The sequence below is a fragment of the Haematobia irritans genome, chromosome 1 (assembly GCF_050003625.1).
Source record: "Haematobia irritans isolate KBUSLIRL chromosome 1, ASM5000362v1, whole genome shotgun sequence".
Lineage (NCBI taxonomy): Eukaryota > Metazoa > Arthropoda > Insecta > Diptera > Muscidae > Haematobia > Haematobia irritans.
In genome coordinates, this window is record NC_134397.1 from 256,030,982 (window position 1) to 256,046,935 (window position 15,954).

General features: G+C 28.2%; 1 protein-coding gene across 2 annotated transcripts in view; it reads right to left on the reverse strand.

Moving 5' to 3' along the window:
- Positions 1-15,954, reverse strand: part of klg (klingon) — a 762,719-nt gene that overhangs the window by 33,793 nt on the left and 712,972 nt on the right. For both annotated transcript variants that reach the window (XM_075290179.1, XM_075290170.1), the window contains exons 6-7: positions 14,701-14,851; positions 8,535-8,632 (exon numbers count right to left, since the gene is read on the reverse strand). In XM_075290179.1, coding sequence (XP_075146294.1) covers positions 8,535-8,632; positions 14,701-14,851 — 249 coding nt within the window. The remainder of the gene's footprint in view (positions 1-8,534; positions 8,633-14,700; positions 14,852-15,954) is intronic.

Genomic DNA, 15,954 nt, shown 5'->3' on the forward strand with positions numbered 1-15,954 from the left:
ATAAAATTTTGCAAAATTATCTATTGACATAACATTTTGACAAAATTTTCTATAGAAATAAAATTTTGACAAAATTTTCTATAGAAATAAAAATTTGACAAAATTTTCTATAGAGACAAAATTTTCTATAGAAATAAAATTTTGACAAATTTTCTATAGAAATAAAATTTTGACAAAATTTTCTATAGAAATACAATTTTGAAAAAAAAAAAATTTACATAGAAAATACGGACAACATTTTTTCTATAGAAATAAAATTTTGAAAAAATTTTCTATAGAAATAAAATTTTGACAAAATTTTCTATAGAAATAAAATTTTGACAAAATGTTCTATAGAAATATAATTTTGACAAAATTTTCTATAGAAATAAAATTTTGACAAAATGTTCTATAGAAATAAAATTTTGACAAAATTTTCTATAGAAATAAAATATTAGCAAAATTTTCTATAGAAACAAAATCTTGCAAAATTATATTGACATAACATTTTGACAAAATTTTCTATAGAAATAAAATTTTGACAAAATTTTCTATAGAAATAAAATTTTGACAAAATTTTCTATAGAAATAAAATTTTGACAAAATTTTCTATAGAAATAAAATTTTGACAAAATTTTCTATAGAAATAAAATTTTGAAAAAATTTTCTATAGAGACAAAATTTTCTGTAGAAATAAAATTTTGCAAAAATTTTTATATAGAAAAAAAAATGTATAACATTTTTTATATAGAAAAAAATTAGCACAACTTTCTATAGATTTTTGACAAAATTTTCTATAGAAATAACATTTTGAGAAAATTTTCTATAGAAATAAAATTATAACAAAATTTTCTATAGATATAAAATTTTGACAAATTTCATATAGAAATAAAATGTTGACAAAATTTTCTACAGAAATAAAATTTTGACAATATTTTCTATAGAAATAACATTTTGAAAAAAAAAAAAAATTATAAAAATAAAATTTTTGTTTTGTTATTGTTGGTTTATTCTTCAATCATTTTGTTGTTTTTGATTTCAGCTTAAACTACAAGTGTAGTTTAACCAAAAGGGAAAATGAATGTTTGTCAAATTTATTTGGCAACGCCCTATAGACGGCAAGATGGTTGGATGGACGCACCTTTCGGAATTACCACATTCCTCATCAGCATCCTCTACTTGCAGCTAAACTATCAACCAATTATCAGAATAAATTCGGGTTATTCACTCAACCCAAAGTGAACTACACTTGAGCCTTCCGAAAAAAGGTTTGATAGTCGGCTACTGCATAAACAAATTTGCAAACACATCTCTTTTCCTTTGCCAAACTCAAATCATCGATTTGAATGTAGTTGGCTGGGTTTGTTTTTGAGCGTGCTTCCTCTATCTTCATTCGTTTTGTTTGTTATTGTTGGTTTCTCTTCAATCATTATTGTTGTTCTTGATCTCAGTTTAAAACCATGCATTGACTAAACAACAGGTGTAGCGTAACCAACGGAGGAAAAGTATGCTTGTCAAATTTATTTGGGCAAAGCCCTATAAACTGCAAGATGGTTGGATGTACAGCTGGCATGGTTTTAAGCTGAGATCAAGAACAACAATAATGATTGAAGAGAAACCAACAATAACAAACAAAACGAAATAAAATTTTGACAAAATTTTCTATATAAATAAAATTTTGACAAAATTTTCTATAGAAATAAATTTTTGCAAAATTTTTTATATAGAAAATATGGACAACATTTTTATATAGAAACAAAAAATTTAGCACAATTTTCTATAGAACAAAATATTCTAGAAAAATAAAATTTTGACAAAGTTTTCTACACAACTAAAATTTTGACAAAATTTTCTATAGAAAAGAAATTTTGACAACATTTTGCATATAGAAAAAAATTGACAACATTTTTTATATAGAAAAAAATTACCAAAATTTTCTATAGAAATAACATTTTGACAAAATGGTTTATAGAAATATAATGTTGACAAAATTTTCTTTGGATATACAATTTTGAAAAAAAATAAAATGTTGACAAAATTTTCTATAGAATTTGTTACCAAATTTCTATACTCGTAGAAATAATATGTTGACCAAATTTTCTATAGAAATAAAATTTTTACAAAATTTTTTTTAGAAATAAAATTTTGTATAGAAATAAAATTTTGTATAGAAATAAAATTTTGTATAGAAATAAAATTTTGTATAGAAATAACATTTTGTATAGAAATAAAATTTTGTATAGGAATAAAATTTTTACAAAATTTTCTATAGAAATAAAATTTTTACAAAATTTTCTATAGAAATAAAATTTTTACAAAATTTTCTATAGAAATAAAATTTTTACAAAATTTTCTGTAGAAATAAAATTTTGACAAAATTTTCGATAGAAATAAAATTTTGACAAAATTTTCTATAGAATTAAAATTTTTGACAACATATACCATTGAAATAAAATCTTGATAAAATTTTCTTTAACTTGTTTTTAACAAAACTTTTTATGTAGAAAAGAAACTTTTGACAAAACTTTCTATAGAAATAAAATTTGACAAAATTTTCTATAGAAATAAATTTTTGAGAAAATCTTCCACACAATTTTTTAGCTTCTTTGCGTATTGTAAAGATCTAGTTATTTTTATTAGACATCAAAATCTATCTATAGACTATTAAATATTAACTTTATAGTGTGAATGATATTTATGACCATGTATTAATTTGCAACTCTATTAAATTCCTTTAAATAAAATTGATTGAAATTGAGTGTTTGTAGTTGTTATTAAAACTCTCCAGATCAGTTCATTATTGGAATACCGTGCATCCACCAAGTATGTAATACTGTTACAATGAGGGTCTTTGATTAATTTTAATTGAAATCGATTGCTTTCTCTTTTTCATATTGGTTTTTTATATGCAACAAATATAATCATTTTTGAAATATTGTTTAAAAATCAGGTCAATTTGGTTTAAAAAAATGTTTCATATTAATTTATAGCTTGTTTGTTGCCACCATCACCATCATCATCATTAACAGTTCTGGCAAAGTTTCGCAATTAATTTTATGCGTTTGAATTTTTTTGTTTTTTAATATTTAAAATATTTCTCCATTTGCCTGTTCATGAACGTATGAATGAGTTTTGTTTTCATATCAAGCCAACCTGGCATGCAATGAAAGCACACTCACACGCACACATTAACTTAGTCACACATACAGAAATACCACCGGTTAATGACATTTTAATTAATTGCTAACGATAAAAGTTATTTCCTGCTTGCTGTGCATTTGTATTGTTGTTGTTGTTGTTGTGCATATCTCTCAACATCCTTTTGCAGACGCAATATCCTCCATTCATTTAAGCATTTGTTTGAATTCAACGCAATTCATTTAGTTTATATATAATATTCATGTTTTTTTTTCATTTTACCCTTCTCAAACAAAAATAAACAAGTAAGCACAGCAAAAGGAAAAAATACTTCCCCACCCTCACAGTCTGATCACTTATTATCATTAACTGTTTTATTTATATATGTGACTGAAACATAATCACCGCAATACTATGGGCGATTTTTATATAAAAAGAATTTAATACATATATACATATGTATATATGTATCCAGCGTATTTCTTTTGTAAGGCCTTCTTGTGTAAGGCCTCTACTGTTTAATAGACGAAACTGAGAAGTACTTCAATAATTTTGACAAAATTTTCCATAGAAATAAAATTTTGACAAAATCTTCAATAGAAATAAAATTTTCACAAAATTTTCAATTGAAATAAAATTTGGAAAAATTTTCTATAGAAATAAAATTTAGACAAGTTTTTTTCTATAGAAATAAAATATTGACAAAATTTTTTTTTAAACAAAATTTTGAGAAAATTTTCTATATAAAAATAAAATTTTCTTAGAAATGATATTTTGACAAATTTTTTTATAGAAATAAAGATTTGAGAAACTTTTTTAAAAATAAAATTTTAACAAAATTTTCTATAGTTTTTTCTATAGAAATAAAATTTGGAGAAAATTTTCTATATAAAAATAAAATGTTCTATAGAAATGATATTTTGACAATTTTTGTTTTATAGAAATAAAATTTTGAGAAAAATTTCTATAGAAATAAAATTTAGACAAAGTTTTTTCAATAGAAATAAAATATTGACAAAATTTTATTTTGAAATAAAAATTTGAGAAAATTTTCTATATAAAAATAAATTTTTTTTAGAAATGACATTTTGACAATTTTTTTATAGAAATAATATTTTGACAAAATTTTCTATAGAAATAAAGTTTAGACAAAGATTTTTCTATAGACATAAAATATTGACAAAATTTTCTTTTGAAATAAAATTTTGAGAAAATTTTCTATATAAAAATAAAATTGTCCTAGAAATGACATTTTGACAATTTTTTTTTATAGAAATACAATTTTGACAAATATTTTTTTAGAAATAAAATTTTGACAACATTTTCTATAGGAATAAAATTTTGACAAAATTTTCTATAGTTTTTTCTATAGAAATAAAATATTGACACAAGTTTCTTTTGAAATAAAATTTTGAGAAAATTTTCTTTATAAAAATAGAATTTTCTATAGAAATGACTTTTTGACAATTTTTTTATAGAAATACAATTTAGACAAAGTTTTTCCTATAGAAATAAAATATTGACAAAATTTTATATATAAAATAAAATTTTTTAGAAATGACATTTTGACAATTTTTTTCTAGAAATAAAATTGTGACAAAATTTTCTATAGGAATAAAATTTTGACAAAATTTTCGATAGAAATAAAATGTTGACAAAATTTTCTATAGAAATAGAATTTAAATAAAATTTTCTATAAAACTAAAATTTTGACAAAATGTGCTATAAAAATAACATTTTGACAAATTTTTCTATAGAAATAAAATTTTGATAAAATTTTATATAGAAATAAAATTATGACAAAATTTTTCTATAGGAATAAAATTTTTACAAAATTTTCTATAGAAATAAAATTTTGACAAAATTTTCTATAGAAATAGAATTTAGATAAAATTTTCTATAAAAGTAAAATTTTGACAAAATTTTGTATAGAAATAAAATTTTTACTAAATTTTCTATAAAACTAAAATTTTGACAAAATGTGCTATAAAATTAAAATTTTGACAAATTTTTCTATAGAAATAAAATTTTAATAAAATTTTCCATAGAAATAAAATTATGACAAAAATTTTCTATAGGAATAGAATTTATATAAAATTTTCTATAAAAATAAAATTTTGCCAAAACTTTGTATAGGAATAAAATTTTTACTAAATTTTCTATAAAAATAAAATTTTGACAAAATTTGCTATAAAAATAAAATTTTGACAAAATTTTCTATAGAAATAAAATTTTGATAAAATATTCTATAGAAATAAAATTATGACAAAATTCTATAGAATATTATTTCTATAGAAATAAAATTTTTACAAAATTTTCTATAGAAATAAAGTTTTGACAAAATTTTCTATAGAAATAGAATTTAGATAAAATTTTCTATAAAAGTAAAATTTTGACAAAATTTTGTATAGAAATAAAATTTTTACTAAATTTTCTATAAAAATAAAATTTTGACAAAATGTGCTATAAAAATAAAATTTTGACAAATTTTCTATAGAAATAAAATTTTGATAAAATTTTATATTGAAATAAAATTATGACAAAAATTTTCTATAGGAATAAAATTATGACAAAAATTTTCTATAGGAATAAAATTTTGACAAAATTTTCTATAGAAATAAAATTATGACAACATTTTTCTATAGAAATAAAATTTTGACAAAATTTTCTATAGAAATAAAATTTTGACAAAATTTTCTATAGAAATAGAATTTAGATAAAATTTTCTATAAAAGTAAAATTTTGACAAAATTTTTTATAGAAATAAAATTTTTACTTAATTTTCTATAAAAATAAAATTTTGACAAAATGTGCTATAAAAATAAAATTTTGACAAATTTTTCTATAGAAATAAAATTTTGATAAAATTTTCTATAGAAATAAAATTATGACAAAATTTTTCTATAGGAATAAAATTTTTACAAAATTTTCTATAGAAATAAAATTTTGACAAAATTTGCTATAAAAATACAATTTTGACAAAATTTGTCTATAGAAATAAAATTTTGATAACATTTTCTATAGAAATAAAATTATGACAAAATTTTTCTATAGGAATAAAATTTTTACAAAATTTTCTATAGAAATAAAATTTTGACAAAATTTTCTATATAACAAAAATTATGACAAAATTTTCTTTGGAAATAAAATTTTGACAAAATTTTCTATAGAAATTAAATTCTGACAAAATATTCTACAGAAAATAAATTTTGCTAGAAATAAAATTTTGCAAGTTAAGATTGTTTTTGTTTGGTAGTTTTTTTTAGTAAAATATTCCCCAAATTTTAGGCGAATATTAGGCTCCAATGACATCCCGAATTGGCAGAATTCTACAAAAAATTATAGATTTTTTACTGTTAGGTAGATTGTTAGAATTCTTTGCAAAATATTTCTCTCCAATTAAGAAGTACATTAAAAATTTTGACACTATTTTCTATAGAAATAAAATTAAAAAAAAATCTATAGAAATATAGAAGAGTTTTGACAAAATTTTCTATAGAAATAAAATTTTGACAAAAATTTTTTAGACTGGTAGAATTCTTGATGTTCTGGTAGAGGCAACTGAGAGGTACTTCAAAAATTTTGACAAAATTTTCTATAGAAAAAAAATTTGACAAAATTTTCTATAAAAATATAATTTTGACACAATTTTCTGTAGAAATAAAATTTTTACAAAATTTTCTGTAGAAATAAACTTTGGACGAAGTTTTCGATAGAAATAAAATGTTGACAAAATTTTCTATGGAAATAAAAATTTTATAAAATATTCTATAGACATAAAATTTTGCAGAGAATTTCGACAAAATGTTCTTTAGAAATAAAATTTTACAAAATTTTCTATAGAAATAAAATTTTGGTATGGCGAAAAAATTTTGTAAGAAAACTTTTGTCTTTGATTCAACGTGCTAGATACTTAACATTCGGCCCGTTCATGTATTTAATTGGTTTTCACTTTTATTGTTTTAAAGTAAAAAAAAAAAAAAAAAACAAATTACAACGGTTATTCAATCTTGCCTTTTCCAAATTGTTACAAAACCTTTTTTCACCTACTGGACTTATGACTTTGCTTCCATCAGTTTTGTTACAGCCATAAGTTTGTTTGCGTTAATTTATGATTGCAAAATCTTTTGAGATAATAAATTTATTTACTCGTATCTGTATCTTTAAATAAACAACTTTAACATCATATTACCATGATATCATTAAAGAGAATGCCGATATCATATGAAATTGACTGAAAGGCAATTACTTTAATTTAAATTAGTATAAGATATTTATTTTGTATAGTGGTGTTCTTGTGCGTATGAGTGATGGACGCAATATTATTACGTATGCGTTAGGTGTCCCAAATCCTTCTTAGAGTCCCATAATGCAATATTATAATAAAGGGTGATTTGTTAAGAGCTTGATAACTTTTTTAAAAAAAAACGCATAAAATTTGCAAAATCTCATCGGTTCTTTATTTGAAACGTTAGATTGGTCCATGACATTTACTTTTTGAAGATAATTTCATTTAAATGTTGACCGCGGCTGCGTCTTAGGTGGTCCATTCGGAAAGTCCAATTTTGGGCAACTTTTTCGAGCATTTCGGCCGGAATAGCCCGAATTTCTTCGGAAATGTTGTCTTCCAAAGCTGGAATAGTTGCTGCCTTATTTCTGTAGACTTTAGACTTGACGTAGCCCCACAAAAAATAGTCTAAAGGCGTCAAATCGCATGATCTTGGTGGCCAACTTACCGGTCCATTTCTTGAGATGAATTGTTCTCCGAAGTTTTCCCTCAAAATGGCCATAGAATCGCGAGCTGTGTGGCATGTAGCGCCATCTTGTTGAAACCACATGTCAACCAAGTTCAGTTCTTCCATTTTTGGCAACAAAAAGTTTGTTAGCATCGAACGATAGCGATCGCCATTCACCGTAACGTTGCGTCCAACAGCATCTTTGAAAAAATACGCTCCAATGATTCCACCAGCGTACAAACCACACCAAACAGTGAATTTTTCGGGATGCATGGGCAGTTCTTGAACGGCTTCTGGTTGCTCTTCACTCCAAATGCGGCAATTTTGCTTATTTACGTAGCCATTCAACCAGAAATGAGCCTCATCGCTGAACAAAATTTGTCGATAAAAAAGCGGATTTTCTGCCAACTTTTCTAGGGCCCATTCACTGAAAATTCGACGTTGTGGCAGATCGTAAGTCTATTAATGATGAAATGTCAAAGCATACTGAGCATCTTTCTCTTTGACACCATGTCTGAAATCCCACGTGATCTGTCAAATACTAATGCATGAAAATCCTAACCTCAAAAGAATCACCCTTTAGCTATATTTTCTAATATTGTATGGGTTTATAAACTAACTCATTGTACAAAAAAAAAATGTTACACTTTTAATTTTACATAAATTTTGCATAATACATACCGAAGCAATGGGATCTGCATAAACAATGCAAACCAGTTTAGCTTCAAATCCTTCACCAGAATGTATCCAAGATTTTTCCACTTGTATGTCTGGAGGATCTGTAAGAATAAAAAAAAAGAAAAATTAAAAGAAAATTCATAAATATATTGTATTGATATAATATAATACTATGAAATTATATTAAAGTTTCTATAGAAATAAAGGAATTTCCTTTAAAAACCAGCAATCATAAACATCCACTTGAATTATTTTTACCTAACAATTGACAAGAAGATCTGTTTGTTTGCAATCTATTTCATCATTGTTTTCGAACAAAAAAAAAAATATATCAATGAAATGCAAAAAAGGTGCATTGAACTGGAAGAGTCAAGCATTTCTTGTTTCCCCCCTCCTCAACTATTTTTTGCTATCAAATGTTATGAATTCATTTCATTATATTTTATGATGACTTTTGTCTGCATTTTTCAATGCAAAAGGCAACGTGGATGGATGAATGATGATTATATCTTAGAGATGCTTCAATAGTTTCTTGGAATTTTACATTTGTGTCCAATTGGTTTAGCAGAAGTTGTTATGCATTCGAGCATATTTCTTTGTAATTTCCTTAAATTTGTTCAACCACATAATTTCAATTGCATAAATCTTCTTCTTCTTCTTCTCCCTCTTCGTGTCTTTGCAGTTTCTGTATGTTGCAATAAAATATGCTGTCTCGACAAACTTATTTATTTCATACTTAATTTATATTTACATTTATCTTCCTTTGAGAAATTTCCAGTTTATATAGAAGGAGAGGGAGAAACGCCGAGACAAACATGCAAAATACAAAATTTCCTCAGAAAATCGTTTGTGGAGATGTGTGTGCATGTTTATGTCGCAAGTGTAGAAAATTTTTGCATGCTTTACAGTTTTTCTGAATACATCGTGGGTTGTGGTTTGACTATTCGGGTGATGGTAAACATATGGGCATTTCCCATCAAAATAGAATTTTCATTAAAATAATTTTTTACTGAGCTGAATTAAATTAATAAAGAGAATTACAAACAAGTAAGGAAAGTCTAAAGTCGGGCGGGGCCGACTATATTATACCCTGCACCACTTTATAGATCTAAATTTTCGATACCATATCACATCCGTCAAATGTGTTGGGGGCTATATATAAAGGTTTGTCCCAAATACATACATTTAAATATCACTCGATCTATATCTAAATCTGAACCGATTTGGCTGATATTTTGCAAGTTTTTCGAGACTCATAAAGATCGGTTGATATACCCGCCAATTATGACCAGATCGGTGGAACATATATACGGCAGCTATATCTAAATCTGAACCGATCAATAGGGATCGTCTTTGAGCCGAAATAGGACCCTATACCAAATTTTAGGACAATCGGACTAAAACTGCGAGCTGTACTTTGTACACAAAAATACATCAACAGACAGACAGACGGACAGACAGACGGACATAGCTAAATCGACTCAGAATTTAATTCTAAGACGATCGGTATACTAAACGATGGGTCTCAGACTTTTCCTTCTTGGCGTTACATACAAATGCACAAACTTATTATACCCTGTACCACAGTAGTAGTGAAGGGTATAAGTATGGGAAACAGTTAAATCTGAAGCAATTTTAAGGAAACTTCGCAAAAGTTTATTTGTGATTTATCGCTCGATATATATGTATTAGAAGTTTAGGAAAATTAGAGTCATTTTTACAACTTTTCGACTAAGCAGTGGCGATTTTACAAGGAAAATGTTGATATTTTGACCATTTTTGTCGAAATCAGAAAAACATATATATGGGAGCTAAATCTGAACCGATTTCAACCAAATTTGGCACGCATAGTTACAATGCTAATTCTACTCCCTGTGCAAAATTTCAACTAAATCGGAGTTAAAAATTGGCCTCTGTGGTCATATGAGTGTAAATCGGGCGAAAGCTTTATATGGGAGATATATCCAAATCTGAACCGATTTCAAGCAAATTTGGCACGCATAGTAACAACGCTAATTCTACTCCCTGTGCAAAATTTCAACTAAATCGGAGCAAAAAATTGGCCTCTGTGGGCAAATGAGTGTAAATCGGGCGAAAGCTATATATGGGAGCTATATCTAAATCTGAACCGATTTGGCTGATATTTTGCAAGTTTATGGAGACTCATAAAATATTCGGATGTACGGAATTTGAGGAAGATCGGTTGATATACACGCCCATTATGACCAGATCGGTGAAAAATATATATGGCAGCTATATCTAAATCTGAACCGATTTTTTCCAAAATCAATAGGGATCGTCTTTGAGCCGAAACAGGACCCTATACCAAATTTTAGGACAATCGGACTAAAACTGCGAGCTGTACTTTGCACACAAAAATACATCAACAGACAGACAGACAGACAGACAGACAGACGGACAGACAGACGGACAGACGGACATCGCTAAATCGACTCAGAATTTAATTCTAAGCCGATCCGTATACTAAAAGGTTGGTCTATGATTACTCCTTCTTGGCGTTACATACAAATGCACAAACTTATTATACCCTGTACCACAGTAGTGGTGAAGGGTATAAAAAACAAGTATATACGGCCGTAAAATCGGCCAGGCCGAAGTTTATGTACCCTCCACCATGGATTGCGTAGAAACTTCTACCGAAGACTGTCATCCACAATCGAATTACTTGGGTTGCGGTAACACTTGCCGATGGCAAGGATCTTAAAACTTCCCAACAACGTAATATATACCACATAGTCCATACGTCGTATATAAAGGCAGATTAAATACGTATATAATTAAGTTTAAAGTTTCTATAGAAATAAAATTTTGACAAAATAAAATTTTGACAACATTTTCTATAGAAGTAAAATTTGGAAAAAAAAAATTTCTATAAAAATAAAATTTGGAAAAAAATTTTTATAGAAATAAAATTTGGAAAAAATTTTCTATAGAAATAACATTTTGACAATGTTTTCTATAAATATAAAATTTTGGTAGATTATTTTTGGCTCGAGTGGCAACCATGATTATGAAACGATATGGACCAATTTTTGTATGATTGGGGATCGGCTATATATAACTATAGACCGATATGGACCAATTATGGCATGGTTATAAGCGGCCTAATACTAACACCACGTTGCAAATTTCAACCGGATCGGATGAATTTGCTCCTCCAAGAGGCTCCGGAGATTAAATCTGGGGAACGTTTTATATGGGGGCTATATATAATTGTGGACCGATATGGACCAATTCTTGCATGGTTGTTAGAGACCATATACTAACACCACGTACCAAATTTCAATCGGATCGGATGACTTTTGCTCGTCTAAGAGGCTCCGGGGGTCAAATCTTGGGATCGGCTTATATGAGGGCTATATATAATTATGGACCGATATGGACCAATTCTTGCATAGTTGTTAGATACCATATACTAACACCACGTACCAAATTTCAATCGGATCGGATGACTTTTGCTCGTCTAAGAGGCTCCGGGGGTCTAATCTGGGGATCGGCTTATATGAGGGCTATATATAATTATGGACGGATATGGACCAATTCTTGCATGGTTGTTAGAGACCATATACTAACACCACGTACCAAATTTCAATCGGATCGGATGACTTTTGCTCGTCTAAGAGGCTCCGGAGGTCAAACCTGGGGATCGGTTTATATGAGGGCTATATATAATTATGGACCAATATGGACCAATTCTTTCATGGTTCTTAGAGACCATATACTAACACCACGTACCAAATTTCAATCGGATCGGATGACTTTTGCTCGTCTAAGAGGCTTCGGAGGTCAAATCTGGGGATCGGCTTATATGAGGGCTATATATAATTATGGACCGATATGGACCAATTCTTGCATGGTTGTTAGAGACCATATACCAACACCATGTACCAAATTTCAATCGGATCGAATGACTTTTGCTCGTCTAAGAGGCTCCGGAGGTCAAATCTGGGGATCGGCTTATATGAGGGCTATATAAAATTATGGACCGATATGGACCAATTCTTGCATAGTTGTTAGAGACCATATACTAACACCACGTACCAAATTTCAATCGGATCGGATGACTTTTGCTCGTCTAAGAGGCTCCGGGACTCAAATCTGGGGATCGGCTTATATGAGGGCTATATATAATTATGGACGGATATGGACCAATTCTTGCATGGTTGTTAGAGACCATATACTAACACCACGTACCAAATTTCAATCGGATCGGATGACTTTTGCTCGTCTAAGAGGCTTCGGAGGTCAAATCTGGGGATCGGCTTATATGAGGGCTATATATAATTATGGACCGATATGGACATATTTCTGCATGGTTGTTACAGACCATATACTTACACCATGTACAAAATTTCAGCCGGATCGGATGAAATTTGGTTCTCTTAGAGGCTTCGCAAGACAAATCGGGGGATCGGTTTATATGGGGGCTATATGTAATTATGGACCGATATGGACCAATTTTTGCATGGTTGTTAGAGGCCATATACTAACACCATGTACCAAATTTCAGCCGGATCGGATGAAATTTGCTTCTCTTAGAGCAATCGCAAGCCAAATTTGGGGATCCGTTTATATGGGGGCTATACGTAAAAGTGGACCGATATGGCCCATTTACAATACCATCCGACCTACATCAATAGCAACTACTTGTGCCCAGTTTCAAGTCGATAGCTTGTTTCGTTCGGAAGTTAGCGTGATTTCAACAGACGGACGGACGGACATGCTCAGATCGACATGGGCTTGTCATAGGACGAATGTCCAACATTTTAACAACCGTTGCACTGAATTTGCATCACTTATTAAGGTGTGATGCGAATTCAGTGTGTTTGATGTGAATTAGGACATTTTGTGTTATTTTCACAAATATATAGTTTTTAAAATTTTATATGATTTTTAATGGATTCTTACGCTTGTCTGGAACGTTTGACATCAAATATTTTCAAAAATTCACAATTTTTCTAGAATGGATTTGGCGTTTTTTTCCTGCAAAATTTTAATAATTTTTACCATTTTATTAATTCTTAATCTATTTTTAACCTATTTGAAACAACAAATTAAAAAAAACAATGACTCAAATGAACTTCTTGTGCATTTAAAATAAATAACTTCTTTGAGAACATATTTTTGGAAGTGCTTTTAAAGTTGTATCTTTAGAAGAACTTCCAAATTTTTTTGCTGGGATAATTTTTTAATCAAATATTTTTTAGGCCTAATTAAAACTGTGATTACTAATACCATATATACTGATTGACATTTTTCACTAACTTTTATTGTTTATGCTCTAACCGATTAACCGGTTTTGAGTAAAATAAAAACCGAACACCGGTTCTGAAAAATTGGGATTTTCGGATAAACCGAAAACAGACTTTCCAAAAAATAAAACAAAAAGTTTTTTGGTCACCTTAATAACATTTGAACCGAACTGCTTGGGGGACTATATATATAATCCGCAACGATGAAGAGTTTCCAAAGGAAACTCGGCCGGGCCGAACTTAAGGCCTTATATACTTGTTTTGCACTAAAATCTGACATACTGAGACTACAAACTTCGTTTCGTATAACGAATATTTAGTAATGCCACATAATTGAATGTTTCATATGTCATAAATTATTTATAAAATATCTTTCTTTGAAGTTTCTCTGTTTGTAAGCAAGACGGAGTTTCATCTACAAGAATATATATTTTCAAGAAAATCTTTGCAATATGTTCTGTGAAATAAATATGAATTGCTTTGACTTCATACACAACTGCAAACTAAAGTTTCCATGTAATTGCTTGTATATATTACAATGCTATATTATTTATTGTAATCTGAAAATGGCATTAAAACTATTAAGAGTTGGCGTTTTGCAGGCACTTCAATTGTTTCCATGATTTTTGTTTTTTTTTTTTTTTTTGTAAATGGATATAGTCATTATAACAAGAAAAAATTTGATAAAAAATATTTATAATAATTTACTTTAAGAGACAATTTATTTATTGCAAAATTGGGGACTGCTATATATATTGGCACAAAAGCCATAAAGGATCTAATTCAAGTGTATATTTAATTTTGATTAATTTTCCTATTTCTTTTGTTTTCTAATAACCTTTTCATATACACACATGCACAAAAAAACATTTATATATAAATATTCATTTACTTACACAAAACATCCAATCTGATATCAACACTAACTGGTTCACCAACACCATTATCTGCGGTACACTGATAAATGCCGGCCTGTTGACGTTCAACTTTGTCCAGTGTTAAAATTGGACCATCGCCAATGCGGGCAGTCGATTTTCCAACACCACTCTGAAAGCATATGAATAAAAACAAAAACGAAAATTGTTATTTAAGTCAAAACCATATACATGTACAATACACATACTCGTACATGCATGCATACATACGCATAATAATGAGAAAAGGATATACGAATAAAATTGACCATAAATTGTCTCTCTCCTTTTAAAAATGGAATGGAAATTTATGGATGAAATATTCTACTGAAAGTTGAACTTTAACTCAATGAAACAAATGGATGAGAAGTATATCAATAGAGTTATTGTATTTTTGACTAAATTAAAACAGAAACTTTTCGTTTTTTTTATGGCATGGCTATAAAAATCTCTAGTTACTCAATTGCTGATGGTATCATATTTAGTACTCTAGTATATGACCAGGTTTTTTTGAATTTGAGACAATCCCAAAGTCAATATAACTAAAATTAAAAAAAAAAAAAATGGAAAGTTTTCTTTCAATTTTCCGTAAATTAATAATGCGAATATCTTTGAAATCTTTGAGAATCGGTTAGAAAAAAAGCCCAACATGACCCCATTTGTCGAAATCGGGCATTACATATATATGCGAGCTATATCTAAATTTGATCCGATTTCTTCCAAATTCTATAGCGTTCGTCCTTGTGGGAGCTATATCTAAATTTGATCCGATTTCTTCCAAATTCTATAGCGTTCGTCCTTGTGCCCAAAAAATAAAATAGGTTAATAATTGCGACCGGAATCCTGTGAACAACAAATACATGGACATACGAATGGACGGACACCAAGCGCTAGATCGACTCAGGAGGTGATTCTGAGTCGATCGGTATATATTTTATTTATATTGAATCGAAGTACTGTGCAGTATGACACATGGATATCACGTCAAAAGATAACGGGTGAGTATTACTAGTGAAACACCAAGTGAGCTGAGACCTTGACAGCGAAGCGTGCAGTGAATCTTACGTGAGTGAATGTAATAATTCCATGCGAGACTCGTGTATACCCTAAACAACGTAACCATTGTAATTGTTAATATCTATCGTAGTGACGCTTTTGTAAGCATTTGCTCTTATCTTACGTAAATAAACGGGTGCTTATTTACGTAAGATAAGAGCAAAACACCGTAGCCATTGC